This window comes from Perissodus microlepis, chromosome 15, assembly GCF_051167445.1.
Source record: "Perissodus microlepis isolate ML-2025 ecotype Zambia chromosome 15, ASM5116744v1, whole genome shotgun sequence".
Classification (NCBI taxonomy): domain Eukaryota; kingdom Metazoa; phylum Chordata; class Actinopteri; order Cichliformes; family Cichlidae; genus Perissodus; species Perissodus microlepis.
The window spans coordinates 25,331,700-25,359,661 of record NC_140475.1 but is presented as its reverse complement, the minus strand read 5'-3'; the positions used below and the strand labels follow the sequence as shown (position 1 = coordinate 25,359,661).

General features: G+C 42.7%; 1 protein-coding gene and 1 long non-coding RNA gene across 2 annotated transcripts; one reads left to right on the top strand and one right to left on the bottom strand.

The window, feature by feature from the left end:
- Positions 1-10: 10 nt before the first annotated feature.
- LOC146372268 (uncharacterized) lies at positions 11-10,529 on the top strand. The gene is made up of 3 exons (XR_014802700.1): positions 11-83; positions 5,858-5,954; positions 6,365-10,529. It is a non-coding gene; the product is annotated as an uncharacterized LOC146372268 (long non-coding RNA).
- allc (allantoicase) lies at positions 10,366-27,962 on the bottom strand. The gene is made up of 11 exons (XM_084952667.1): positions 27,782-27,962; positions 27,206-27,256; positions 14,698-14,785; positions 14,128-14,247; positions 13,944-14,023; positions 13,506-13,638; positions 13,274-13,429; positions 13,076-13,149; positions 12,377-12,485; positions 12,182-12,300; positions 10,366-12,109 (listed from the first exon to the last, which is right to left on the bottom strand). The coding sequence occupies exons 1-11, from the start codon at positions 27,869-27,871 to the stop codon at positions 11,930-11,932; spliced, it is 1,200 nt and encodes a 399-aa protein (XP_084808793.1). The 5' UTR covers positions 27,872-27,962; the 3' UTR covers positions 10,366-11,929.

Below are 27,962 nucleotides of genomic sequence, written 5' to 3'. Positions count from 1 at the left end.
AACACAGACACACCTGAGTGAGGATGTCCAATCTTTTCCTCACACTTTCTTTCCATCATTTTAAGGTGAAACAACAGTGACAGGTGAGTGAGAACAAACTCAGCAGGTTTTATTCCTGGGTATTTGTTTTTCTCATTTCTGACAAAATTAAAATTGCAGGGTACAAATGTTTATGTAATTAAAAGTGCTAAATTCAGAATCTTGTTAGTGTCAGGGTAAGGTGTTCTCATTCTGAGGAGCATGTTAAAAGTAGAAATACTGCAACTGTGTCTTTTTACTTCAGGTAAGTGCTGTTGATTTTCAACAAATACAATTCACTTTCCTCCCTTAACATGTTTGTCCTTTTTAACTGGACATATGAGTGGTTTTTATCCAGCTATCATCATTATGGAAAGTAAATGAAGAAACACTTTCAGTCATGCAATCCGTCAACCAGTGGCTGAAGTTACATCATTAAGCCTTTTTCATGTTTCATTAATTTCCTTTGTGTGTGGATGAGTCGATCAGCCTCAGAAAGCTTTATTAATCTTTTCAGTGGAACAGACTATGGCAGGAGCAATGAAACAGAGAGCTCTGGGATTCGAAGTCTGTAGCCTCACCATCACTGAGTGAATGCAGTGAGCTGTGGTTTCAGGCTTAGCAGAGGGACCAACAACAGCTTAGACAAAGACTGCATTCCATTTAAGCAATTTTCTATTATTGTTCGTGCATGTTAATAATTCACTGGAACACGGAGATGAGTCATTGTCATGGTATTAATTCTACCTGTTCATTTCCTGTTGTGACAGCTGAAACTCTTCCAGAGTAAGAGTTGTGACATTAAGCTGGCGTAACAGCAACTGGTCAAAAGAACAGTCATATTGATAACAACACTAATAAACACATTTACTAAATGAACTACAGTGGAACCCCGACTTACGAAAGTAATCCGTTCCCGAGGTAAGTCGAAGCACGCATCACGCCTTTTGAGTGAGGCGATGCTGGCTGGAGACGAAGTTCTCGGTGGCGGAGGCTGAAGAAAGCATACGTATGCATGCATACAGCACCACCACGGGGAAAACTGGCATAACATTAGGGTGTAAAGTTCTTGATTTTTTCATTCAAAGATTAATCAGGCTTTAAACATAAGGAGCTGGTGCAACAGACACTGAAGTGCATGTTAAAGACCAAAGAAAACATTCTTTTTATTAACAAACATTTTTAATCCACCAACAGCCCTGGCATCTAAAAACACTACAAGTGAAAAAGAACGGCAACAAAAAACAATAATAAGTGTAAGTGTAATAAGAATAAGTGTACATATGTGTCAGCTGTATGCATGCATGCATGCATAAGTATGCTGCATGTATATAACATTCTAAACATTAAAACTTACATATTTTTTAAACTTGTATTGTATAATTTTTTTAATTTTCTATTTTAAATTTTTTTTAAATTTTATATTTTTGTGCATTTTTATGTTTTTTAACTAATCACTACTGCTACTTTCATCGCTTTTTTCTTCTAAGGCACACTTTCACCTGAAGGTTGACTTGTTGCTGGCCTCTTTGTGAAAAGTCTATCTAACGACGTCTGTCTCTGTCCACTTTTCTAAATGGATCTGAAGTGGGAGAGGCAGACGTCACTAAAATGCTCTATAGCACGAGCGGTAAAGTTCTTTTCAGGTTGATTTCTTTCGACAAAATCGGCTACCTTCTGAAAATCGCGGAGAATGTCCTTGATATCGGCCGATGGTATGACGGCCTCCTCCTCCTCACTGAATTGTTGCTGTACTGATGAGTGCTGCATCGCCTCCAACTCTTGCAGCTCTGCCGTTGACAACTCCTCTTGATATTCAAGCACAAGGTCGTTTATATCCTCCTCCTCGACCTCAAGTCCCAGGGCGGTGCCAAGATTTACGATCTCCTCAACTTTGACTTCAGGTTGAGGTTCCCCCTCCTCCCCCTCAAAGCCTTCAAAATCTCGAGGGGCAACAGCATCAGGCCACAGCTTCCTCCAAGCAGAATTTAGCGTTCGATGACTCACCTCCCACCATGCCAAAGAAATCAACTTGAGGCATGCAACGATGTCGAAATGATTTTTCCAAAACTCCCTGAGGGTGAGCTGCGTAGTCTCTGTTATGTCGGAACACCATTTGAACATGTGTTTCGTGTACAGTTTCTTAAAATTAGAGATGACTTGCTGGTCCATGGGCTGGAGGAGAGGGGTCGTGTTGGGAGTGAGGAAGAGAACCTTGATGAACGAGAACTCCTCCAGGATGTCGTCCTTGAGGCCAGAGGGGTGGGCGGGGGCGTTATCGATGATCAGCAGGCACTTCATGGGGAGATCGTTCTCCTCGAGGAACTTCTTGACAGCAGGGCCAAAGACCAAGTTGACCCATTCGACAAAGAACTGTCCCCACTGGCATTAGCACACAGGGCGAGGGTAAGACGGTCCTTCATGGGCTTGTGGCCTGGCATCTTTTGTTCCTCCGCGGTGATGTACGTACGCTGCGGCATTTTTTTCCAGAAGAGGCCGGTCTCGTCACATTTGAATACCTGCTGGGGGGTGTAGCCTTCTTGATTTATGAGTTCCTCAAATTTTTTAACAAATTCTTCGGCAGCCTTGTGATTGGAACTTGCTGCCTCGCCATGACGCACAACGGAGTGGATGCCAGTCCTCTTCTTGAACCGATCAAACCACCCATGCAACGCCCTGAACTCTGGGGAGGATGGGGGTGCCTCCTGCGAGGACGTCGATGCCGTTGGCTGCTCATCGGAAGGTGCCTTGCTTACTAAATCATTATAAATTGAGGACGCCTTCTCGCAAATGATCGTCTCGGTGAGTGTATCGCCAGTCTTTCCCTTGTCTTTAATCCAAACAAGGAGAAGCCTTTCCATCTCGTCGTGTATGTGGCTCCTCCTTTTGGACATCATGGTGGTGCCCGTTGAAGGTTTACCTGCTTTGATGACTTCTTTTTGTTTTAGAATTGTTCCTATGGTCGAAGGATTTCGGCCATACTCACGTGCAATAGCACTGTTTCACACCTCGCTCATATTTATCAATAATTTCTCTCTTTGTTGTCATCGAGAGCACTTTACGCTTCCTCTTTTCACTCGAATCGCTTGCAGGCCTCATTGTGAATGAACAATAGGCTACTGGCTAATTGCTAACTGCTAACTGCAACATCAACACAGTACGAAAGCCAAGGGGGTTGGCACATAATTCGGAAGGCATTCTGGGCATTCTGGGCATTCTGGGCTCGGCCAATCAGAGCCAGTGGATTTCGGAACATGGGCATTTTGCCGTAACACGGGCAGAAATATTGCCATTCAGTGCCTTCGTAACTTGAATTTTTTGTTTAACGGGGTATTCGTAAGTCAGGGTTCCACTGTATCTTGTTCATATTTGCATTATAAATGATGTGATGGGAAATTATACTGAGCGAGTACATGATCAAGAATTTTGACTTTGTTAGTCTTTCAGACAACTCCCCCTGTTTTCCTGACTTCAGTTACAAGCTGTTATTATTGTTACATTAAAACTATGTGGTGTGTATATCAAGAGTTAAACTAGATATTATTTTGACCATATGATCCATGAGCAGGCATTTCTATGCTATTACAAGGGCACTCTTCTAATATACTGTACTAATGTGTCAGATCATGTTTTTCTATCAACTCTGTCTTGATCTAAACTACTAACAGGGAAACTACATTCCCTGTTAAGTGTTTGTGGCATTATGATGCTGACAAAAGGTGTCCACAGGTACATACAGACACATCTGCCAAAGTGCTGAAAACTTCTTCGTCGTACTTCCTGTTAGAGCATGCATCCATTGGACTACATTTTACATTATGACACAACACAATACCAGCTATATTTCTTAAAAGATCCGTTAGGATTTGTGGTACTACACTGTACTTTAAATATGCAAGGCATTAACAATTCATGATTGACATACTGAGTACGTAACAGTAAAGTTCAGGAAACACATACTAGCTGTGTCTCTGCTATACTGCCTTGACTTGAAGTACTAATCGCATTTTGCCCTCCAGCTCTCTTCTAATAAATCATGTTCTGTAACTAATAATATTCATGTTATGAAAGTTAAATTATACTCAATGGTTTTTTTGAGAATTTAAATCTTGCAGATTAAAAATGTAAGTCAGTTGAACGATAATAACCTTTTTGAGCAGTAATGCGCTCACAAAGTAATGTTCAAACACGCAAGACATGTGTCACCTGTACACCTTGAACAGTTATCTTTCAAGGTGCACACACAATAACTACAATTGTAGTTGTGAACCAAGAGATCAAGATCAGAACTAGTGATGGGAAGTTCGGCTCTTTTCAGAGAGACAACTCTTGTGGCACGACTCCCAAGGAAAAGCTGGCTCTTTTGGCTCCCAAATGGCTTCTAATTTATTATCATCCATAGCCTAATATTTTAGCCTTACTTGGCAAATATGAATGCTTCGTGTGTTGATAAACCATTTTGTATTTAGTGTTTTTATGAGCAGCCTTATAACTGCCTAATTTTGTGTATTTCTCCCGTTTCAAAAGCAGGCATTCTTACTTAATTTTAATATTTTAATCAAATGCTTAATTTTAATTTGACACAAAAACAAATGAACAAAACTCTGTAAACAAATCCGCAGAGCAGGAACAGAACCAAACTCAGTAACCAAACAGTATGTCTGGAGAGCAGTTTCTCCTCTGAGTTATTATCTTTTCTGTTTTTGAGAAGACTCTCTCCGAAGGTGCAGCTGTAATGCATAGTCTCCCCTCCATCACCTTCACCAGGTGTGGAAAAACTGTGACCTTGGCCTGCCACCAGCTCAGGGGGTCTTCTCCATGTTGGAGAGATAACATCTCATCTCTCAAGATAACATTGCATCTCCAGTAGAGCATCAGCTCTTTGCAGCATCTCCTGTAGCTCTTTCGTCAAAGAGCCTCCACACAGCAGAAGTTTGTGGCTCCTCCTCCAATTGGCCCTCTAATGATGGAGCTGGGTGGCTGCTGGGGGTGCATTTTGCTGCTGAGGCAGTTATTCTCTGAAGTGCCTCATCAACAGCTCTGTTGTCACTAAATTAAGGCTTTTTAAACCTACAATCCAGTAATGCAGTTTCTGAGAGGGTAGTGTTGAACTCCATATGCAGAAATGTTTGGTGCATGGCTGAACAAAAAGGTGCAACCAACCAATCATGCTGTGTGTGATGTATGTGGGAAGACAGTTAAATACTGTGGCAACACAATAAACCTTGTTTTAAAAAATTGGGGCGCTGGCTCTCACTCGATGGAACTTGGCTGTTAGAGTCGATGCTTTTGCGCATGACACATCACTATTCAGAACTAATCTTATCTGTTCCACGGTCTAAACTTAAATTTGGTAGGGACAGAGCCTTTCTGTGGCAAGTCCCAGACTCTGGAGTAGTCGGCCTCTAAATATTAGGTCTGCACAAATGCTGGAACATTTTCAGTCTTTACTGAAGACAAATTCTTTTGACTGGCTTTTAGCACACGTCGATCCATTTTGGTTTTAACAGGCTTCATTGTTGTTTTTGTTTTTATTGTGTTATTCTCTCTCATTTACATTTTATTGCAACATTGTTGTGCATTTTACTTTGTACTTACATTTTAGTTTGTAAAGCACTTTTGCAGCATGAGATGTTTGAAATGTGCAATACAAATAAACTTGACATTGACCTTGACAATAACTACCGTAACTACAGTTACTGTGTTCCAGTGAGTCCTGTAGACTGACAGAGTTACAGAGTTTGTCTCTCGGCTGGTTCTTTGGATGCTTTTAACCCCAGTAAGGACTCAAGACTCTCAGAGTTGGTAGTGAAATTTGTTTTTGTGTGTGTTTTTACAGTCCATTCCACCCCCCTCCTCTGCAGTGGCGCCACGGACTACACCTCCGTCACAGTGTTGTTCTGCGTTCATCTGTGACCCAGACTACAAATCTCTCTGTAAGTCTTTCAGACTGATAGATGTCAGTGACTTTGTTCCTCAGCTCTTTCTTTAGTTGGTTGTGTGATGTGCTGCTGTTTGAGATCTGCTCCACTTTGTTACACAGCCTGAAAGTTACATGTCTGGAAGTAGTCAGGCCTGGGTGTGACAGTGAAAGTCAGCTTTCAAAAGGTTGCGGTTAATCACAGTTAACTCATGATTTAATGACTCTGCATGTGAGGACCCAGGAGAGCTCTATCCCTCGCTCTGCTGTCCAAACTTAGCCCAACATTACTCAGGTTGAGCCTTCACAATGAAACCAAAACAGACCAATCAAAACACAAAAAGTGAATATCCTGCACTAAACGCCAGAGACAGTTTTCTTATGCTGTGTTATTCCATCCATTTTCTTCCGCTTATCCTTTGCCAGGTCACTGTGGCAGCAGCCTAAGCAGAGAAGCCCAGACCTCCCTCTCCCCGACCACCTCCTCCAGCTTGTCTGAAGGGTACACCAAGGTGTTTCCAGGCCAGCTGAGAGATATAATCTCTCCAGTGTGTCCTGCGTCTGCCCCGGGGCCTCCTCCCAGTGGGACTTGCCCAGAAGACCTTACCCGTACAACGATTGTATTAGTAGGGTGGCTGCAGCTCAGGTGTTAGAGCAGGTCACTTACTAAATGGAAGGTTGGTAGTTTAATCCCATTCTGCTCCAGTCTGCATGCCAAATATCCTTGAGCAAGATACTAACCCCATGTTGCTCTCCGATGCATCCATCAGAATACGAATTCATGTGAGTGTTAGATAGGATTGAATGGCCTCTAGCAATGGGCCAGAAACCCCATATTCCCGAAGCACCTCCCACACTCCGAAGGACAGTATTAAATGCCTTCTCCAAGTCCACAAAACACATGTAGACTAGTTGGGCAAGCTCCCATGCACCCTCAAGTATCCAGTGTTCAGTGTTTCACGACCAGGACAAAAACAGCATTGTTCCTCCTTTAACCGAGGTTCGACTAACGGACGGACTCTCCTTTCCAGCATCCTGGCATAGACTTTTTCAGGGAGGCTGAGGGGTGTGATCCCCCTATGGTTGAAACACACCCTCTGGTCCCCCTTCTTAAAGATGGGAATCACCACCCCTGTCTGCCAATCCAGAGGTACTGCCCATGATCTCTCCGCAACACTGCAGAGAAGTGTCAACCAAGACAGCCCTACAACATCCAGAGCCTTCAAGAACTCAGGGCGGACCTCATCCACCCCAGAGCCTCTGCCACCAAGGAGTTATTTAACTGCCTCAGTCACCTCGACCCACAGCATGTCTTTATCCTGTTTTCCTTCTCTCACCCCAACCGGTCGCTGCAGATGGCCGCCCCTCCCTGAGCCTGGCTCTGCCGGAGTTTTCCTCCTGTTAAAAGGGAGTTTTTCCTTCCCACTGTCGCCAAAGTGCTTGCTCATAGGGGGGTCATATGATTGTTGGGTTTTTCTCTGTATCTATTATTGTATGAACTACTGTACAGTATAAAGCACCTTGAGGTGACTGTTGTTGTGATTTGGCGCTATATAAATAAAATAAAATTGAATTGAATTGACCCCAGAGATAGGTGAGCTGTCCTCTAGCCATCCCCAGGGGATTAAGGAGGTCCTCGACGTATTCCTTCTATCAGGGCCTCAGCGCCTGGCCGCTGCGCGGCACACAATGCACCCAACCCCTACAGCGCCTCCTGCAGGTGGTGGGCCAGCAGGAGGATGGGCCTATGTCCCTTTTCTGGGCTGTGCCTGGCCGGGCCCCATGGACTAAGTCCTGGCCACCAAAAGCTCACCCTCGGGCAGCCTCCCCACTGTTCTCTTGATGTTTTACTCATAGGGGTCTTCTTTGTCTGGTCCCTCACCCAGGACCAATTTGCCATGGAAAACCAGGTGGCTGTTTTTGTGATTCAGAGCTATATGAATAAAACTGAATCGATTTTGCAAATCTTCTTTTGACTGATTTATGAAATATTCCAACAAAGCATAATAAAATATTACTGAAATATTTTACTTTTCAGGAAAGTTTACTGTTACAGATTTATTGAGATCATCTAGTGTATGTGAGTTCCATTTATACTCTTTGCATGGTAACTGTGAGGTGTTTGTACCGCAGACTGAACCTGGACCAAGAGACTAAGAATCAGGCCAACAGCTTCTCAGCTGAAGGATGCAGAGAGGACACTTTCCATCAGGACAAACCAGGATCAGAGAACCCGTGACTCCCGTCTCCTTTTGGAAATTTGGCCGCTGCAGATCCCTCAGCTGACTCTGAACTCGAGTATTTATGTTTAGCTCATCTGAACATATGTGGTCTTAGGAATAAGCATCCTGACGTTGAGAAAATATTAACAGATTCTAACATTCATGTGCTGGCCTTAACTGAAACTTGTTTAGACAACAGTGTTAAAAACTCTGAACTACATATAGAGAAATTCAGGTTTTACAGGAAGGATAGAAACAGTAATGGAGGTGGTGTCTGTTTCTATATTCACAATCACATGACAGTTATTCAGCGGTATGACTTGGATCACAAAGATCTCGAGATGATCTGGGTTGAGATTTATCTTCCAGATACCAGACCAGTGTTAGTGGGATGTTGTTACAGACCATCAGGCAGCAAAATAGATTATTTAATTAAAATCTGCAGAAAAATAGAAATGGTGTCAAATGAAGACAAAGACATTTTCCGTCTGGGAGACTTTAACTTTGACTGGTCGAAAGAGTCTACAAAAAAGACAAGGATTGATTTTGTCTGCCAGGGTGCACGTGACAAATTCATGATCCACATCAAAATATATTGATCACATCTACACAAATATTCCAGCGCTCTGCTCAGAACCAGGCGGTCACCAAGTTAAATCAATCAGTAATCATAAGCTCATCACTGCCAATGTACGAAGAAGAGTCCCCAGAAGCAGAAACTCAGAAACAGATCCCCTCAGTGAACCCTTAAAGTCTCCTCCTGTTCTTTCTGAAGTGTCTCCATCAGATTTTCTTATTAAAAAGAAGATCATGGAAAACAAACACTGTTCTCTCGAGTTTAGGAAAGTTGAGGATAAGGAAGTTGAGAGGTTGATGTCCCACGTTGATGCTTATGTTCTACAAACTGCAGCTCCATCCATCTCTGCTCCCATATGTCACATCCTGAACTCGTGCATCCACCGCGGCGAGTTTCCATCAGAGAATCTTGAGAGCTGCGTATTCCATCCTGATCTGATCCTGGAGAAAGTACTCCTCCAGCAGATGCAGGGGTACTTTTATAACAATGAACTTTTCACTCATCATCAAACTCTTGGTGACATAACTGATCATTGGCTCACAGAACTGAAAAAAAAAAAGAAAAGTTGGAGTTGTATTCATGGATTTCAGTTCGTCCTCTGATGTCATCAGTCCTAATCTGCTGCTTCCCAAACTGAAGTCTTACCATTTCTCAGATTCGGCCATTTCTATAATGAGAAGTTTTCTCTCTGACTCTGATGGAAACAGCTGCTCATGTCGCTGGACAGACACTCACTGTGAGATGCCACGAGGAAGCTGCATGACTCACTTCCTGTTCTCTGTTTATACAAACGATCTGAAAGTTGCTTTAAAAAGTGCTCATGTTGTTGTGAGTAGCAGTAAGCTGATGATGTATCACTCAGAAAAAAAGCACCAGGATTTACAGGAAGTGTTGAGAGATGAATCAGAAATTGTGCGTGGCTGGCTCAGAGAAAACAGCATGGTTTTAAAGACGTTCACATCAACAGTAATCAGAACCACGACGCAGGTGAAGAAAATACAAACACTCCTCAGATCCACACTCAGTGTAAATGTGCAAGAGTTTAACTGGATCGGAATATTAGGAGTTTTACTGCACGATGCTCCTCATCTGGTTTGGACATCTTAATGAAATCCTATCCGAAAGAAAAGCTTTGGTTTGAAAAGGAAGTGCTGTACAGTTTGCTCCTCCCCCTTTTCAATGTAAATATTTATTCTCTCATTTGAGTTTCTTCAGAAGTGGAGAATTTTGTACTCTACCAGTCTGCACCCTGGAAGTCTGTCTGGTGAGATATTTAATTATAGAGGTGATTTATTAGATTGTTAAGAATGAGAAAATATTAAAAGGTTGTTGACTTTAGAAGCCAGTGTGTTTTAACTACTCTCTTCATATTTTAATGGTCATTTTATCACTTAATGTGCTTTTCTGTGGTTACATAATTTTATCACTTTCTTTATTTGTGCGCTTTGAAGAAGCAGTGACCAGCAGTGTCTGTGTGTGTGTGCACAGAGAATGAAACAAAATAGGAAAATGGACATTTTGGGATGGATGTGATTTTTACTGCAGTAGTCTGTTAGGGTCAGGGGTCACTGCCTCTGTTGAATCATGTTCCTTGTTTTTGTAAAAAAATTATATGTGCTCATAAAAATAAAAAAAAAACAACTCCTCGAGACTTCTTCTTTTTATTGTTGTCGGTCTTCACCTTACAATTTAAACCGTCTAGGCATAATATCAATAAAATTTAATTCTTCTTCCAGCCGTTCACTCTAGTCCTCTACGTCTCCTCCTTCATCCATGAACCTTCTCTAAGCTCTTCCTCTTCTCCTCTTGCCTGCAGCACCATCTTCATCCTCCACCCTCGCTCTTCTGCAAGTGCTCAGGGCATCCTGCTCACTGAAAATCTGAACACCAGACTGTGTTGAAGAATGAAGATTTGTACAAACTTTGTTTTTGCCTCATGTTCTGTATTTACATGATGTTAGCATGTTTCAATAAACCACTGCACCTATTTCCCGCTCAAAACTTTTGCATAGTACTGTATATCCATTAGTCAGGTTCATGGTCCCTGGGTATAACATGGAAGTACTCAGTAGAGAAGTGAAAACTGGAGATCAGCCTTCTGTTACTACAGTAACCTCCCAGCAGCCCCGTTATTGGTCACATGATGTCATTAAAATGCTCCAAAGGCCAACAGCACAAACAGGGTCCAGAGGTCCAGTTCAGCTGAAGCTAGCAGACAGATAGCAGCTACAGCTGCCTGTGTCACCATCAACGTGTCAGTCACAGAGGCCACGCCCCTAATAATGAAAAACAGTCACAGGTTTTACAGGGAGGTGGAGGAGGCGGTGTTTTTGATTAGAGGGCAGGTTGTAAATAAATTTAAACCTGTTCATTTATTAGTGACTTTATGTTGTTTTCATGTTTAGAGTGAAATCAAACTTTGGCTGTCACAGCTTTATTTTACAGAAGTAAACAAACCCATTCATTCTTTCACATCCGAAGCGTGTCAGGTGTTTTTAAATGTATGTGCTTTAAATGATCGTGGAATCACTGAAGCCAGCGGAGACGATCTAACTAAAACATGGAAAAGAAACCGAAACCAGAGACTGAAAATCCAGAAATATCAGAGTGAGGGTTCTACATGTGATGTGAATCCAGTGTGAGCACATGTCACATGTGTCTGAGCTACACCACCTCCACCATTCACAGCAGCTTCGTGAGCCAACACGAAGGTGGAGGAGGGGCTACTATAATTGACTGCGGGAGTAAGAACAACTAAGCACAGCTTTTTAATGAATTGATGAGGCAGCTAACTCCCAACCCCTGACCCCTCCTGACGGTGCAGTTCTGCTGCCACTCGTGAGCACTGTGTGTAGGAGCATACCACAGCTGGAGCTGTGTGTCAGGCCCAGATGTTTCCGGTTAATGTCTTTAAATCTCAAACAGACGGGGAAAAAAGGAGGCGCAATCACAATTGGACATTTCAGACTCATTCAAAGGACAAATGTCCTGGAGAATCATTGGAGGTGGGGGTCAGGGTGTTGGCTGGAAGGTGGAAGATGATTAAAGTTGACCTTGAGCCTGAGGGAGAGAAAACTAAGATGGATGGATGAGAGCTAATGACAGAGGACCAGACAAAAGGAAATCAATAACCAGCAGATCAATAGCAACTTAATTTTTTAAAAGCACTGAAGGTCTGAGGTCATCTGGGTGTCACAGTTTGGACACTGTCCACTTCTTACTGGCCAGAGTTGCAGCGAATGGTATGGGTCGACCCCACAGACGGAGGCGGCTGATTCCTCCGTCCGGAGCGATGATAAGTCGGATGTGGGTGACAGGATGGCTCAGTTTCAGCTCCATCTTGCCGTAGTGATGAATGTGATGAGGGCGGAGCTGCAGAGAGGTAGGAGGCGGTGAGGAAGAGGATGAGAGGGTGAAAATGATTTAACAGGTGACAAAGGTTACCTTCTGAAGAGGGAGAAGGACCCTCCATTTCCCAGAATTCCACCTACTGCTGATACACTGAGCCTTCTCCTCAGGGGTCAAAGTGCATGCCTCGATCCTGCACGAGTCTGGGAAGTTTCCTGGAGAGGAAAGTGTCAGGCTGAAGAGTTAAGTTTGTTTTTAGAGGAAAGAAAAGCAGCACTGACGTGTCTCCACCTTTGAAGTGGTTGGTGTCGACCTCAACGCTGCTGATCAGTCCGGGATGACCGAGACGAAACACCGCCCACTCCCAGCCGGGAACCTGCAGGATCCCACGCTGGTCTGCCTGCAAGATTTGCAGCAGGGAAGCATTTAACCCACACCTATAAGGTAATAATATTTATGTTCACGGTTGGAGAAACAACAAGTTAATAATATTATATCGTTATAGTACAATGAATTATGACACTGAGGACAGCTTGAAAAGAAAGTGGAAACCTTTCTAATGAAATGAAACATTTTAGAGAGAGAGAGGACAAGCAAGGAAACTGTTGGTAGTAAATGAAGTCAATCAGAAATTGATGTTTTTCACTGTGTGGACACTGCTGGAGGACATTTTGACCTTTTTGCTATGTGAAGAGTTTTTATAAAGGTACATGTCAGGAGAGTGCACCACTTTTACTTCTGTTGGATTTAACCTTTATAAACGTGTAAAGGTTAGAAACTTTAAAGACTTTTCCTTATTTCCTCTCATGTTCCTCCAGTTCAGTGGTTTCACACAGTTTTTTCTGCTCTTGGATCTTTATGATGTCAGAGAAACATGCTGTCAAAAATCCTTTGGGCCAGCCAATCAGAATAAAGCTGGCTGTGAATCATGTACAGCTACTTTAACGTATAGAGCCGGAGATGTGACATTAGTGTTGTCAGCGTGCACACCTGCAGTTTTTTGGGTCGGTCCAGTCTGCGGGCCGTTTCCCATCCATCGGCCATGTTGGCAGCTCGACCAAGTCCTGCAAACACAGCACACCAGTTTGACCAGAGCTCCCAGCTCACTCACAACAGAGACATTCAACCCAATATTATCAATATATATATTATATTGAAATACAGATTATTGTACTATCTGATGTTAACCAATCATATTGCGTGGATGCCCAAAGTGGGCGTCACTGTAGCCGAGGCAGACTCCTCCATTGGTCAGAGCCACTAGGTCAACATCCTGATTGGTGGAGACAGATGACCAGTCCCTCAGCCCGACACCGTACACCCGCAGTCTGGCTATGCCTCCATCTGAAACACAGTATATTGTAGATGCATATAAAGTTGCACAGAGCATGTGTGTGTGTGTGTGTGTGTGTGTGTGTACCTGGGTACATGTTGAGGCGCAGGTGTGTCACTCTCCTGCTGAAGCTGACTTTGAAGTAGTTATGGCAGCAGTCCGAGTATCCAGGCTGCAGCTGCGACACACTGACCAGCTCTGGCCACACCTCCGATCCCAGCTGTCAATCAAACACAGTAAATGACATCATTCAGTGAACATCCAGGTCAGACATGCCCACATGGCACAGGTGTTCACCCAATCAGCAGCCATGCATATAGTCATGTGAAAAAGACATTCTACTCAGGTCTTTATGGTGTCCTGACGATGAATTAATGACTGATTGACAATTAGGAGCTCTCCGCTTTTCACATGGCTGCAGATAAACCGACCATAGCTGTCAATTCAGCACATCACTCTTATTTTAAATATTTGTTTAGCTGGGGTTCACTACAGTGTCGGTGATCACATGAAGGTCAGTGTTACCTTGGCAACAGCTGCCATCTGACTATTGGAGGCAGCCATGCCAGTTCGGTCTCCTTCCAGGGTGAAAGGAGGCTCCTGGTCTGGGAGAACAACAGGAAGTGTTTCATTGAAGCTATTTAGATATGGAAAAGTTTAAAGTACGTTATTGGGCAATGCGATGATGATGATGATGATGATGACATACCCAGACAGCCAGCCTGGATGGAGATGTAGGGTGAGTGGTTTCCTGTGAAGAAGGACGTGTCGACATCAAAGCCATGGATCAAACCTGGGACTCCCAGCTGGATAATGCACCAGTCGTGACCTTCAACCAAGCAACCAACCAATCAACCAACCAACCAACCAACCAACCAACCAACCAACCAAGCAACCAACCAGCAAACAAGCAAACAAGCAAACAAGCAAACAAGCAAACAAGCAAACAAGCAAACAAACCAACACAATGATGATTGGTTCACTTCTCAGTAAAAAAGCAAAAAAGGAAAAGAGAGTGGATGGATGAAACACAGACACAAATAACGGGGAAATGATTCAGGAAGATGAGACTGGAAATACAGAGGGAACAGTTAAACTCTAACACAATCACAGATCAAAGTAAGAACACTAAAATAAACAAAATGTTAAAAGTAAAAAAAACAAAAACAAAACCCAAGTGTAAGAAATGTTGGAGCTGAGGCTCAGAAAACCCAGAAGAGAGTAAAAGAAAGCACCGCGTCAGAAAACAGGCACACTTGTGAAAATTCAGGGTACTAACCAGGTGTTCTCTTCCTCCTCGTCTCCCATCCGTCCATCCACTTTCCAAACTCGGTGAAGGCAGATGTGATGAACTGTGGCGGCTCTCTCTGTACACTCAAAAAATGAATGAGGTGGATTGTTCAGTGTATATTAATTATTTATTTTCATTTTACTTAAAATATATGTTTTTGTTAAGTTAAAATATGTTTTTCTAATCAAGTCTACGTAATTGTGTCTATTATTGTCTGTACAGAATACTAATGTGTTACTTGATGGCATAACATTTAAGTTAATTAGGATCGATATACTTCGTATATCCACAAGGTGGCAGTAATGCAAAAACAGTTGTAATAAAACCGCAAAGAACAACAAGGTTTCACGGCTTGGACCTGCTCATGCGCAAGACTTCAAATTTAACTTAAAAACGTTGTTTTTGGCGGCAAGCTGCTGTTTCTTTTTTGAGATGTACGACCACGTTTTTCTTTGACTATGTTGTGTAGTATCTACATGTTGAGCATGGTTATATTTTGCGTTTGTCTTACAAGAGATGTTATATAGTTTGCGTGCCCCTGTGCTACATTAGTTTTACTGGGTCCTGGATAAGTTAGATATGTCTGCTTTCATCCTGCCAAGCCCTGCCATTGTAACATGGAACCGTGAGACCACTGGGCAGGTGGTGTGTATAGGTTTACATGGTAACAGATGAAGTATCCCCCTCACAGAGCAAACCTGGGCTTAAGATTAAATATAATATTACAAGGGAAGAAATTTAGTGTGCCTGTTTATCTCAGGCTATTGCAAACAACCATATTAACTGCTTACATGTTAACATGATTATTTTGTGGAATGTGTAAGAAACATTTTTGTTGTTTTTTTGTTTTATTAAGGGATTAGCTACAGGGGTTATTTTTTCATTTGCTTTCTTGGGATTCCTTTACTGTAATCCGAGAGTCACAAATATCGAATAGGATAGGAAGGCAAGGATAGCATGAGGTTGTGACATTTAAAATCCAAAAAGTCGAGGGCGAAAGCCACCGTGACACCATTGTTATGCTCTGTCAGTAATCTGTATTATGTAAAAATGGTCTGTAAATACAGCATGTTTCCTAGCGGAGTTATACATATCAACATAGTTATAAATTACATTTTGTTCCCTGGAGGGCCTAACCTGGGGGGATGTGGCCATGACCTGGTTAGAAGCTCTGGGGCTCTTGGATGGTGTTTTCCTTGTGGCTGCGTACAGCGGAGATGGGGGAGGGTCTGTGCTGGCGGACGTTGGTTACTGGCCTGGTAGCCTGGCTGCCCCTGGGAGGGTCCGGGACGGGCGTGGAGGCTTAGGGGTCTGGGGGTGCTCCGCCCACCGGTCTGGGGTGCTGGCCGGGCCTTGGGGGCTTGGGTCCTGGCTGTTGTGTCGCCGGAGCAGTGGGCGGGTGGGTGCAGGGGGGCTCAGCCCCAGTGCAGGGGACCTCTGGTGCATCGGCCCAACTAGGGGGCTCTCTAACTGGTGGGGAGGTTGTTATATCTTTGCAGGTGGTCTCCTCACTACAGGAGCTCACTCTGCAGGTGGGGGGAGAGATATAGGAGAGGGGGAGAATGAACTCAACCTGGGTGTCTATTGTCTTGTGTAGTTTGGGAGATGATTGGATGATGGGGTGGGTGCAGTTTTCTCTGGGGTGGAGTCGGGTGGGCTGCCCCGGACTCTGTGGGGCTGGGCGGTGCTGCTGCTGCGGGCCCCGGTCCGGATGGGCCTGGGCCCCCTTGCCCTGGTGGGTTCCAGAGCGTGGGGGTGCCTACTGGGGTCAGCGGGAGAGCTGGCCCCAGGGAGGGGCCTGCTTGCCCCTCCCTTTCTTCCCTCCCCATCCTCAGTTGCCTCCCTATTCCCGCTCTACCACACCCACCCACACACGCAGGGCTTGGGGTGCAGGTATGTCACCAGGGTGCAGGGGAGGCACTCCCCCTCTGTCCCCTTCTGGCCGCCTGTGCCTCAATTTTATTCTGCAACCTAGACATCCACATTACTCACACTCTCACATAACACATACATATAAGGCCTTGGGGGTGGGCACGTTTTACAGCATCCAGAGGATGGTCGTTGTACTCCAACCCACCTCTGGCGCTGGTGCCCTACCCTCAATTTTAAATGCATTTAGACACTGAGGGTTTTCGGGAGGAGCCGTGCTGCTCTCTGAGAGGAAGCTAGTACCATGCTCTCCTGAGTTTTAAATGCACTTTAGAACAGCACACAGCAACACTACATATGAGCGGGCGTAGGGAGGTTTGAGGTCTTCACTCACCCCGGTTCTGTTAGCCGTCAGGGCTGGGGGGCTGGGAGGAGGTGCTGGCCGTCAGACTGGGGTCTGGGATGCGGGGCCTCCCTGCTACTGCAGATAAGGAGGTGGTCCGCTTGCCTCCACCCCAGAGAGAAGGGTTACATCTCCTGGGTCTAGGTGCGGCTTGCCCCTCTGGGGGCGGGGGTACCTGGACCTGGGATATAGAGTATGTTTGGGGAGTGCGACTGTCTGTGAAGTGTCTATTTGTGTCTGTCTACACGTTGGGTGAGTGCCGAGTATTTGGTTGTGCATATGGGGGTGGGAATGCACGTCTGTGTCCGCGTGTGCCTGTTTGTCTGTGTCTATATGTCAGGTTGGGTCTTAGACTCAACCTCTCTGGGTACATCTCAGGCCCTCTAAAGTACGGAGGCCTATCTCCCCTCATCACACTCCCTGCCGGTGGCTGATGCCCTCAGACGTTGGTGTGTTGGTGGTCCTTGTCGTCTGGGGCTGGGCGCTCATGCATGTACCGGCTCACTCCTGGTGGCCGATTGGCGGGGCCGGGCGCCTGTGGCCCGGCTGGGCTCCTTCCGGCCTCAGGCCTCTGGCCTCTGGCCTCTGGGCCTGAAGCTCGGTCCTCTCTGGCACAGCTGGCTGCCGGCAGAGCCCGCGGGCACACCACTGCAACCCCCTCTGGCCTCTGCTCCGTAGCTGCGGGGTGACCTCTCCTTTGGGGCTCTACTCAGCTCTTCCCAGGAGGGTGGCACGGTTCCCCCCCCTTTGGTGGTCCTCCTCGGGTCCTTGTACTCTGGGGCCTCTGGATATCTGGGGCCTGGATCTCCTCCATACCTGCTTCATACCCTGGTGGACGGGGCTATGGCTCCCCACACTCCCTAGCAGATCGTTACATGGAGAAACCTTTGGAATACAAGCATGCTGATCCACACAGGTATGCACACAGGTGTACACACGGGTGTTCACAGACGCGGACTACACCTTTCTTGGCTGCTGCCTCAAAGCACATTGTGCGCTGTCTATCTTGCGTGCTGCACAATATCGTTTATTATTTAGTATCTACTGTTATCTACTGCTAGCTAGTTTATTGTGATGGTGCTGTTTTTATTATGTTGCTCTTTGTTGTTTGCTTTCTCTTCTGTTTTTTTTTCTCCATACAGGTGATCCAGGTGTTTTGTTTGTTTGTTTGTTTGTTTTTTCCTTTCTTCCCCCCCTTCTCACCGTCTCTTCTCCCCTTTGGTTTTCTTTCTCTCCCTCTCTTTCTTTCATTCTTTCTCCCTGTCCTATCCCCCAGTCATGTCTGTCCCGTTTGTAGCAACCGAAAATAAAATAAATTCATAATTATAATAAAGGTCAATCAAATGGACCAATATGGCAAGGCCATGATGATCCACTTGGTAAAATAAATCCGCTTGGCATCTTTCTTGGCCTTAAGACAACAATTCTGATGGCTAAAGATCCAAACGGGACACAAAAAAATAAAAAAATAAATTACATTTTTTAAATCACACACTTAAGGCTTTTTTTTAATAAAATTATTCACAACATATGAGTGGACAGACAATGGAGGTCGACAGACCTGGTGATAATTGTTTCTATAGAAAGTTAGCACATGGCAGTGTCACTCTCTTGCTTTTCTTCTGAGTAGTATTTTTTATGCGGTTGTATTTCAATCAATAATTTGCTTCTTGAAATTAAGTAATGAATTTCTTGTTTTACTTTCTAAATTTCAGATCCTGCCTTTACCTGCTCCCTCCTATACTGATATGCCGTATGTGGTACTGCTGAGCTTGTATGTGGTATGTGAACTGTTATACTTTTCAAAAGAAAACTCTTTTATAAGTTAAGTTTTCTTTACTGACCCATCCCATGCCCCTGTTATTTCTTCTCCAGATCTGAACAAGTGTAAAGGTTGCGGTTCAAGGGCCTGAGGTATGAAATTCCTTTCAGATCAGCTGTGATCAATATTTTTTGGTAAATTGATAAATAACAATAAAAGATGTAATGGCTCCATTAGCATTTTGTGTAAATGTTTGTGTGAAATTATAGCTTTGATGAGGTCTTTCTATATTATTTTTAGTTGTAAAGTATGTACATGTGTACATACAGTATGTATATTTACAGTACAGTATGTTGTGTTTGTTCACATGTTTTCAGGTGGAAGCAGAATTTGTGAGGATTACTACTGCTGCACTTGTTCCAAGGCTTTTTGCACAACTTGACCAATACACTGACCAGTTCATAAAAGTCTTCAAGAAAAAAGGAGGCACTGCAGTGAAGAAAATTAGACAAACTTTGGCCCCAGCCACACAGGTGCGTTATTCTGTTGGCAGCAATATTATGGCATTATAAGATCACTTTCAAATTTAAACAGCTAGTGTATGGTGGCTGCACAGTGTTCATTGTACTTACATTTATATTAAGCAAGACAAAGTTTGGTACTCAAAACTTTGGAAAATTAAAATTACCTAATCATAAGTAAAGATTTTATCCCTCAATTACAGGTTAAACCATAAGTGAAGGGTTTTATGTTAAAGATCAATATTTGAATGCAAAAAAAGATGATTTTTTTTTTCTTTACCTTCGTTATGGACATATATAATGTGGTGGAAACCCTGCCCAACAGGTTAACTATTCATATCCATATGATGATTAGTTGGTCTTGTGTACATGTCTATCTCTGTTTTCTGTTTTCTCTTCCTGTATCTCTGCCACTCTCTACAGAAGGAAACTATTGAAAAGGGGAGGGAGTGTGTCCTCAGTGCACTACCTCCTTACATGAATGAAGACCCAAGCACCCAAAGAATACCTGGTTGGTAATTTGAGTGTAGTTTTTATCTGTATTAAACCAAATCTTGAATAACTAATGTTGTCACGTGTTGTAATGTTGTTGTTATTATAATTTGAACGTAACCTACTAAAATGTTTTTGGGAATCTTATATAATGTATTGTTGAGTCTGGATGCCATTTTTCTATGTTTTTGTGTCTAATTGACAAATGGGTTTGGTTTTTGTAATCTCCGTTGTAAAGGATTCTGATGCTACAGCTGTTCAAAGGGAGCTGGAACAAATTACCCTTGCTATCTTCACCATCGAAAGAGCTGATGCCAACACTCCTCCAGCCGATGTGGATATAACCATCGAGGGTGTTCTGCATGACCTGGAAGACATGGCCTCTGCATTGCACTCTTACTGGGTTTGATATATGCACAGAATCTCGGTTAACCTCGAGACTGAAAGCTTTCTTTGAAGCACTTCAGAAGCTCTTTCTTCGTCTGGACGTCAGCAGACTCTTGACCAAGGTACAGATGCTCAAGAATAAACTGAATGAATAAGCAAACCCATGATTTGGATGATGAATGTTCTGTCAGATGGACAGAAGTTTTTCAGAGGCTGAATGTGAATAAAATGGCAATTTGTTGAAAATAGCATATGAAGGGAAAACCTACATTTGAGAGAAATTTAGAAAATTTGGAAAAGTTTGTAAACTACTACAATTAGAGAGATTTTACCCTTGGGGGGGGGGGGGGCTAGTAAGAGACAATCAAAAATATTAAAATTTAATTGAGAGATGATACTGCACCAGAAATGTTGAAGGGTGGTGTGTATATTAACGTTCAAGGCATATTGTGTTTGTGCTACATTGTGTGCATTGTAAAGGTAATTGCAATATACACTAAGAATAAGGGTAAGTTAGGAATGCAAGATGAATGTATATTTTGTGGACTTTTAAAAACAAACAATTAGGGCTGTTCGATATAACGATATATATCAGATGACAATATAAAAACGTCTATCGTTTCATTTTACTCTATCATTTGTTTTGTGGTGTCGCAAAATAAACTGTTTACGGCAATATTTTTTCATCGTTTTGATGGACACTGTAGTGGCTATATTCATTTCTTAAAGTTCTCTCTTTCTCTTATATTTTATATAACCACACTACGGACGGACAAGCGCCTATTTTTATGAGTTGTCGTTAGCAACAACGATGGTAAAATTATTGCCTGTCCTCTTGTTTATTTTCCACATAAACCTTTCACAATAAAGCTCAAGATCCTGTTGAGACTTCAAAAATAACTGAATCACATGAAAGAGCATGCAGAGTGTTTATGGATGAGAAACAAAAAAGAGCCATCAGGTGCTAAAAAAATAAACCTTAGACTCAAACGTTAGAACAGGCTTTTCCCCGCAGCACGCTGTGTAATAAATACTCACAAAGAAAACGGCGGCTGTTACAACTTGTGTCTAAAAATGCATAGTTTCATACATCCTTAAAACACTCGATTCCAGGTACACGACGCCCAGCTGGAAACACTTCACGCAAGTCGAGCTGCCCGAGATTCACAGAATTTACATAAACTGTTAAATTTTTGTGATTTATATCGTTATCGGACGATAAATGTCTTATATCGGGATATGAGATTTGGTCATATCGCACATCCATACGAACAATTGTTTCCATGTTAAAATGTTTGCAACTCGAGTTTTTTGCCCATACAATGGTAAAACAAATGTTGACATTGGCAAGTGTTAAATGGTTACTGTTGTGCTGTTGCAAAAAAAAACCTGAAAGCTGACAAGCTGTTTTATTGTTAGACCATAATGTTGGCATATTTTATTAAAGTTTTATTTGGGATGTTGATACAATTTTGTTTGATTGCTAATATCAGTGGAGTATTTTTTTATTATTATTATTACTTTTTTTTTTTTTTTTTTAATTGTGGCTGTTGAGGTGGACACTGCACTTTGCATTGTTAAAGGAAAGCACTTCATTGGCGTTGTGTTACTGGACTGACCCTAAGCAATCATTGCAAATAGCAACTTTGCTATCCATTTCAGACACTTGAAAGAAAAAGCACTCCACAGACCTTACTAGCATCACATGTGCATAACTCAAGTGTCACCTAATCAATGTGTTATGTGGTCTTCAATGGTTTTTTTTTTCTTCTACTTCTGGCAGATACAGACATTTAATTTAAAGTCTTGATGTTGCATCTGTCTACATACTGTTAGTTACTAACCCTAATGAGCTGTTGTGTTTTGTTTCGGACTGGATTTACACAAATGCTCACTGAATGTGTTGGCAATAAAGGAAATGTAAAAAAAATAAGTTGGATGTACTTAATTCATTTGTGTGGAACCTGTTGACAAAATAGATTTATGTAAAACTAATTAGTAAAGCATAAGGTGGCTGAAAATATAATATTTGAATTAATCTAACTTAAATTTAACATTTTACTGCCACAAATATGAAATGTGTTTAAAAAACTAATCTAAACTATCTAACCTGTAAATATGTCATTTATGTTCATACAACACAACTTGATTTAGGTAGTCTTAAATATCTCTTGTTAATCCTAAGTAGTTTTTTAAATTAGATAACTTAAAGATTTTTGCTTTAAACTAACACAATGCAATTTCGTGGAACCTGTTGACAAAATAATTTTAATTAAAGTCAACATTTCACTTTTTGGAGTGTACAAACCAACATTATGAGCTGCCTGTTAAAATGCTGGACTTCAGGGAGCACGCCTACCAACAGCAGCAGTACAGGTCACCACACCCCTCAGAGATGCCTTCAGAGGTGGGAAGTAACAAAGTACAAATACTTCTTTACTGTACCTTAGTAGAATTTCTGGCATCTGTAATTTACTTGAGTAGTTTTTTTCTGACTACTTTTTATTTTCACTACCTACATTTTCAAAACAGACTCGTGTCTGCATCCACCATTTTTTGGCTTTTTCTTTTGGCTCTCAGTGAAGGCGGTCGCACTTTTCTCCTCTCCTGCCCTTATCTTCCCTGCTTACCTTCTTATGTCCTTGTCTTGTCTTGTGTTTTTGTTTTGTTTTTTTACTTACTTTTCCCTGGAACACTCTCTCACAGTCTGTTCTCTAAAACCTAAAAGAGGAATTATGGATCTGATCAACTGGTCTCTGAATGCAATTGACACCCCTTCTCAACGAGAAGTCTGGGCTCGGGTGAGCCTGAGTGCTGAAGATATCTACCTATTCGGAACCATGATAACAGGGTTCTTGCTGATCGGAGCTGGTTTGGCCCTGGCTTATCGAAGAATTAAGGAAGCGGAACCGGCTGTTCAAACCCCCACAAGGCTGCCCGCTGGGATTGAAATGATGGGATGAGGCGTGAGTTTCTCAAAATGGGCTCATTGAGTGCAACACGGAGAAGATCTTGGAGAAGCTTTCGGCTGCCGTGAATACTCACAACAAGACCTCTGGATTACATCTGGAAGGGCTAGCTCGAATAACACCTTTGAGCGCAAATTCGATCACATCTTGGGGAAGTGCACAGCAGTCGTGAGTTCTCAGAATCGTCTCTTTGAGCAAAAAGAATGACAACATCACGTGACGTAAGTTTGGATAACATCATAGAAAGCTCACGGCTCTCCAACGGGAGATTGAGAGACCAGTGTTGGACTGTTAGAACAGCTCTGAAATTCATATGAGTTGTTTGCACTAAAGTAAAAACCATCATCACTTCATGCAGAGACCCCTTCGGCGCCAGCTGCGGCCTCAAGGCTGGAGTTGAACAAAACACCCTGATAACGACTGTGTTTAGACTGTTCCCCCCATTCCATGCAAGGCCACCTGGGTTGGCTGGAAGACTGTTTACTTAGCCTGGCGGGGCGAAGGACACTGTCTCAGCTGAACTCTGGACACACACACACATACACTGATATGCACACACTGATCCCCCCTCCCTTTCCAAACGCCTTCGATGCTTGTGCCCTACCGGGGAAGATGGCAGTCAACTGGACCAGCGCAGACATGCTGAAGGACCGGATGCGCTGTCTACACCGGCTCTCTCTTACCCTTCACCCGCCCCTGTTGCTTGTCTTGTGTTTCTATGGTGTATTGATAGTCATGTGCTTTTTGTGCTGAGGTGTTTTTTCTGTTATCAAACTGTTCTCCCACTAGGAGCTCAGTCTGAGTGGAGTTTTTTTTTCTCCTCCTCTTACCTCATGTTATGTATTTTCGTTGTTTTTTTTCCCCTATCAGCCTACCTTTCTGACATGTCTCCCCAATGTGATGTTTGTGTAAAGTTGGTCAGAAGGTTCCTTTGTAAGTGCGCATGCGCCATTAGCGTGCTGCCTGCTGTAACCCTAATTTCCTTCGGGATTAATAAAGTATTCTGATTCTGATTCTGGTTACTTCAGGTTTAACGTCTTTGGGGGGAGTTATTATTTCACATCACAGCAAAGCCTCCAAACATCAAACATCAATTTGAACCTAAACAGAAGACATTATTAGTCACCAGAGGATGTCGCATAAAAAGAGATAAAACTGTGTGCTACAGTCACAGGTTAAAGTGGTGGTTTTAGGGTTGACTTCAGGTGTCATTAAGATGTGTTTGCGGTACTTCAGCATCTATCTAGCCCTACAGAAGAAGAAGAGCGAGGATAAAGGGAGTAGCGTTTTTTTTAAGTGTCAGGTAATTTGAAATGCAGCATTTCTATCAGCTCAACAAACATCAGCAAACACACAAACTGTTTGTGTGCAGTTTGTCTCAGAGTGTGTTGCAGCTAAAGGTCAAGCTGTTGTATTTCACAGGAGAAAAGAAAGAGGGCTAACTTCACTCAGAGGTGGATAAAGATGAGGCAGACTAACTGTGTTTAAAGGCTGCATGAAAATCCTCTGCAGGTTAGGATAAACAGGTTAGTTTGATGCACTGTGATGGATTTAAAGTAAAGAACAGTGTGTGACTGGTGCAAAGTGGCTGTGGTTTCATGATCACAGTTAGCTTACATCAAGTGCAGCAGAGACTCATATCTTGCTGATCGGAGCTGGCTTGGCCCTGGCTTATCGAAGAATTAAGGAAGCGGAACCGGCTGTTCAAACCCCCACAAGGCTGCCCGCTGGGATTGAAATGATGGGATGAGGCGTGAGTTTCTCAAAATGGGCTCATTGAGTGCAGCACGGAGAAGATCTTGGAGAAGCTTTCGGCTGCCGTGAATACTCACAACAAGACCTCTGGATTACATCTGGAAGGGCTAGCTCGAATAACACTTTTGAGCGCAAATTCGATCACATCTTGGGGAAGTGCACTGCAGTCGTGAGTTCTCAGAATCGTCTCTTTGAGCAAAAAGAATGACAACATCACGTGACGTAAGTTTGGATAACATCATAGAAAGCTCACGGCTCTCCAACGGGAGATTGATAGACCAGTGTTGGACTGTTAGAACAGCTCTGAAATTCATATGAGTTGTTTGCACTAAAGTAAAAACCATCATCACTTCATGCAGAGACCCCTTCGGCGCCAGCTGCGGCCTCAAGGCTGGAGTTTTTTTTCTCCTCCTCTTACCTCATGTTATGTATTTTCGTTGTTTTTTTTTCCCTATCAGCCTACCTTTCTGACATGTCTCCCCAATGTGATGTTTGTGTAAAGTTGGTCAGAAGGTTCCTTTGTAAGTGCGCATGCGCCATTAGCGTGCTGCCTGCTGTAACCCTAATTTCCTTCGGGATTAATAAAGTATTCTGATTCTGATTCTGGTTACTTCAGGTTTAACGTCTTTGGGGGGAGTTATTATTTCACATCACAGCAAAGCCTCCAAACATCAAACATCAATTTGAACCTAAACAGAAGACATTATTAGTCACCAGAGGATGTCGCATAAAAAGAGATAAAACTGTGTGCTACAGTCACAGGTTAAAGTGGTGGTTTTAGGGTTGACTTCAGGTGTCATTAAGATGTGTTTGCGGTACTTCAGCATCTATCTAGCCCTACAGAAGAAGAAGAGCGAGGATAAAGGGAGTAGCGTTTTTTTTAAGTGTCAGGTAATTTGAAATGCAGCATTTCTATCAGCTCAACAAACATCAGCAAACACACAAACTGTTTGTGTGCAGTTTGTCTCAGAGTGTGTTGCAGCTAAAGGTCAAGCTGTTGTATTTCACAGGAGAAAAGAAAGAGAGCTAACTTCACTCAGAGGTGGATAAAGATGAGGCAGACTAACTGTGTTTAAAGGCTGCATGAAAATCCTCTGCAGGTTAGGATAAACAGGTTAGTTTGATGCACTGTGATGGATTTAAAGTAAAGAACAGTGTGTGACTGGTGCAAAGTGGCTGTGGTTTCATGATCACAGTTAGCTTACATCAAGTGCAGCAGAGACTCATATGAATTTTAGCTGATGATGGTTGTATAGTGTCTAATATAAAGACAGCATAAACAGTGTACTGTCAGTCTAGAGATTAAATCAGGCAGGACAACTCAGGAAACATTTGCTCACATCTGGTTGAATCCACATGTGTACATCCACAAAGAGCAGCAGGCCAGCTGATCACAGCCCGTACACTAAGAAAATCTGGTGAAGCTTTCAATAGAAATTATTGAGAGATATGATGATTTTCCCCACACTGAGACCCCCCCACCGCTCCTCCCCTGGCCACTTCCACGCCACCTCCACTTTAACCCCTGACTGTACAAATTTTCCTGTTTAGAGGTAGAGGTAAAGTCACCCTCTACAATGAAGGAAACAGAAAATAGAAATATATTTTTCTTTTCCTTCTGATTCATGATTTAATCCAATTAGGATTAAAGGTTAGAGTAAAGTCTGTTTTCCCATCTACTGATATTATTTTATTATTATATTAATATAGCACAGCTTTGCACAAAAATAGAAACGTCCTCCAAAGAGCTGCTTTTACTTTCTTACTTTGAGTGCATTTCAGAGCCAGTACTTTTTAATTTTACTTGGGTAAAGAGGTTGAATCAGTACTTCAAACTTTTACTGCAGTATTTTTAACAATAGTATCTGTACTTCTACTTTAGTACAGAATGTGTGTACTTTTGCCACCTCTGAATGCCTTTAAAAGCTTTAAAAATTATTTAAAGATAAATCTGTTAATGTATTATAATTATCCAGCTCATTTTGAGTCACCTGCATAAAGAACTTTATCATTAGAAAGAATCCTGCCATACACCTGCTGCTATGTCCAGTTCATCACTGTGTGAATATGCTGTCCTCGATCCTAATGTGGATTCTTCCACTGCTAAAAATAGTGCCTTAGAAACTGTTTTCTAAACATTTTAGACTTTTGTTTGATGGAAAGAACAGGCATAAGCTGTTAAACAAATATTCAACTCTTTTAAATAAAGCTGGGTGTGAGGTGTTTTTAATGATGTGAAATATGAATCACTGGGCTCAGAGCTGCAGGCAGGGGAGGAAACAGTGGACTGCTCCTTTAACGTGAATGTCACTGATGCTGATGAGTGGAGTTACTTTACCTTCAGCAGGTTTCTCGCTGGGGCAAACCATTCGTCTGTGGCAAAAATGACCTGAAAGAAAAAAATTGCTTTGCTAACACAGACAGCTTCAATGTGGTAACACAGAGAACTGAACAGAGTGATTAAACATTACACTAACAGAAACTGAGTGAACAGCTAGCTGGCCTTTTTCCTGAGCAGCAGGGGAGAAAATATTTAGACAGTTAACTGCAGTTAAAGTCAATGTACGTAAGAACTGTACAAAAAATCAGCATTAGACCTGTTTGTGATCATTTTATGTATTTTTGTGTTTTAAAACTCTTTTTGTGTTTTCTTCTATGTCTGTTGTCATATTATACTGAACGAATGTTAGGAGCCCTGATTTTATTCACAATTTATTAATTTACTATAAATTACATATTATAATGAAAGATTACAAACTGCAATATAATTCATGTGTATTCATTGTGTCTTTCGTATATTATATTACTGACTTTACATTGTTTTCATATCAGGCTGTGGTTTCAAACAGTTGTAATGAGTGGAGTGAGTGAACCTGCCTACAGCAGCAGCGTGAACATACTCGTGGTGACTCACCTTCCCTCCGACCGTCTCACAGCCCAGATCGTTGAACTGCAGGAAGTCAGGCTCTGCACACGCCTTTCTTGCCATCCTCCTCTCCGCCATACTGACCTTTCCTTGACTTTCCACTAAGACAAGAACACAAAACTTGAAGCAGCCGCTGTCTGCCAACCTGCTTGAGCAGCCGCTGCCCTGC

Coding starts and splice junctions, on each gene's coding strand:
- allc (XM_084952667.1), bottom strand. CDS start 27,871: ATGGCGGAGAGGAGGATGGCAAGAAAGGCGTGTGCAGAGCCTGACTTC. Junction 13,639..13,943: donor AGATGGCAGCTGTTGCCAAG/GTAACACTGACC, acceptor TTTGATTGACAG/CTGGGATCGGAGGTGTGGCC. Junction 13,150..13,273: donor GCATCCACGCAATATGATTG/GTTAACATCAGA, acceptor CTGTGTTTGCAG/GACTTGGTCGAGCTGCCAAC.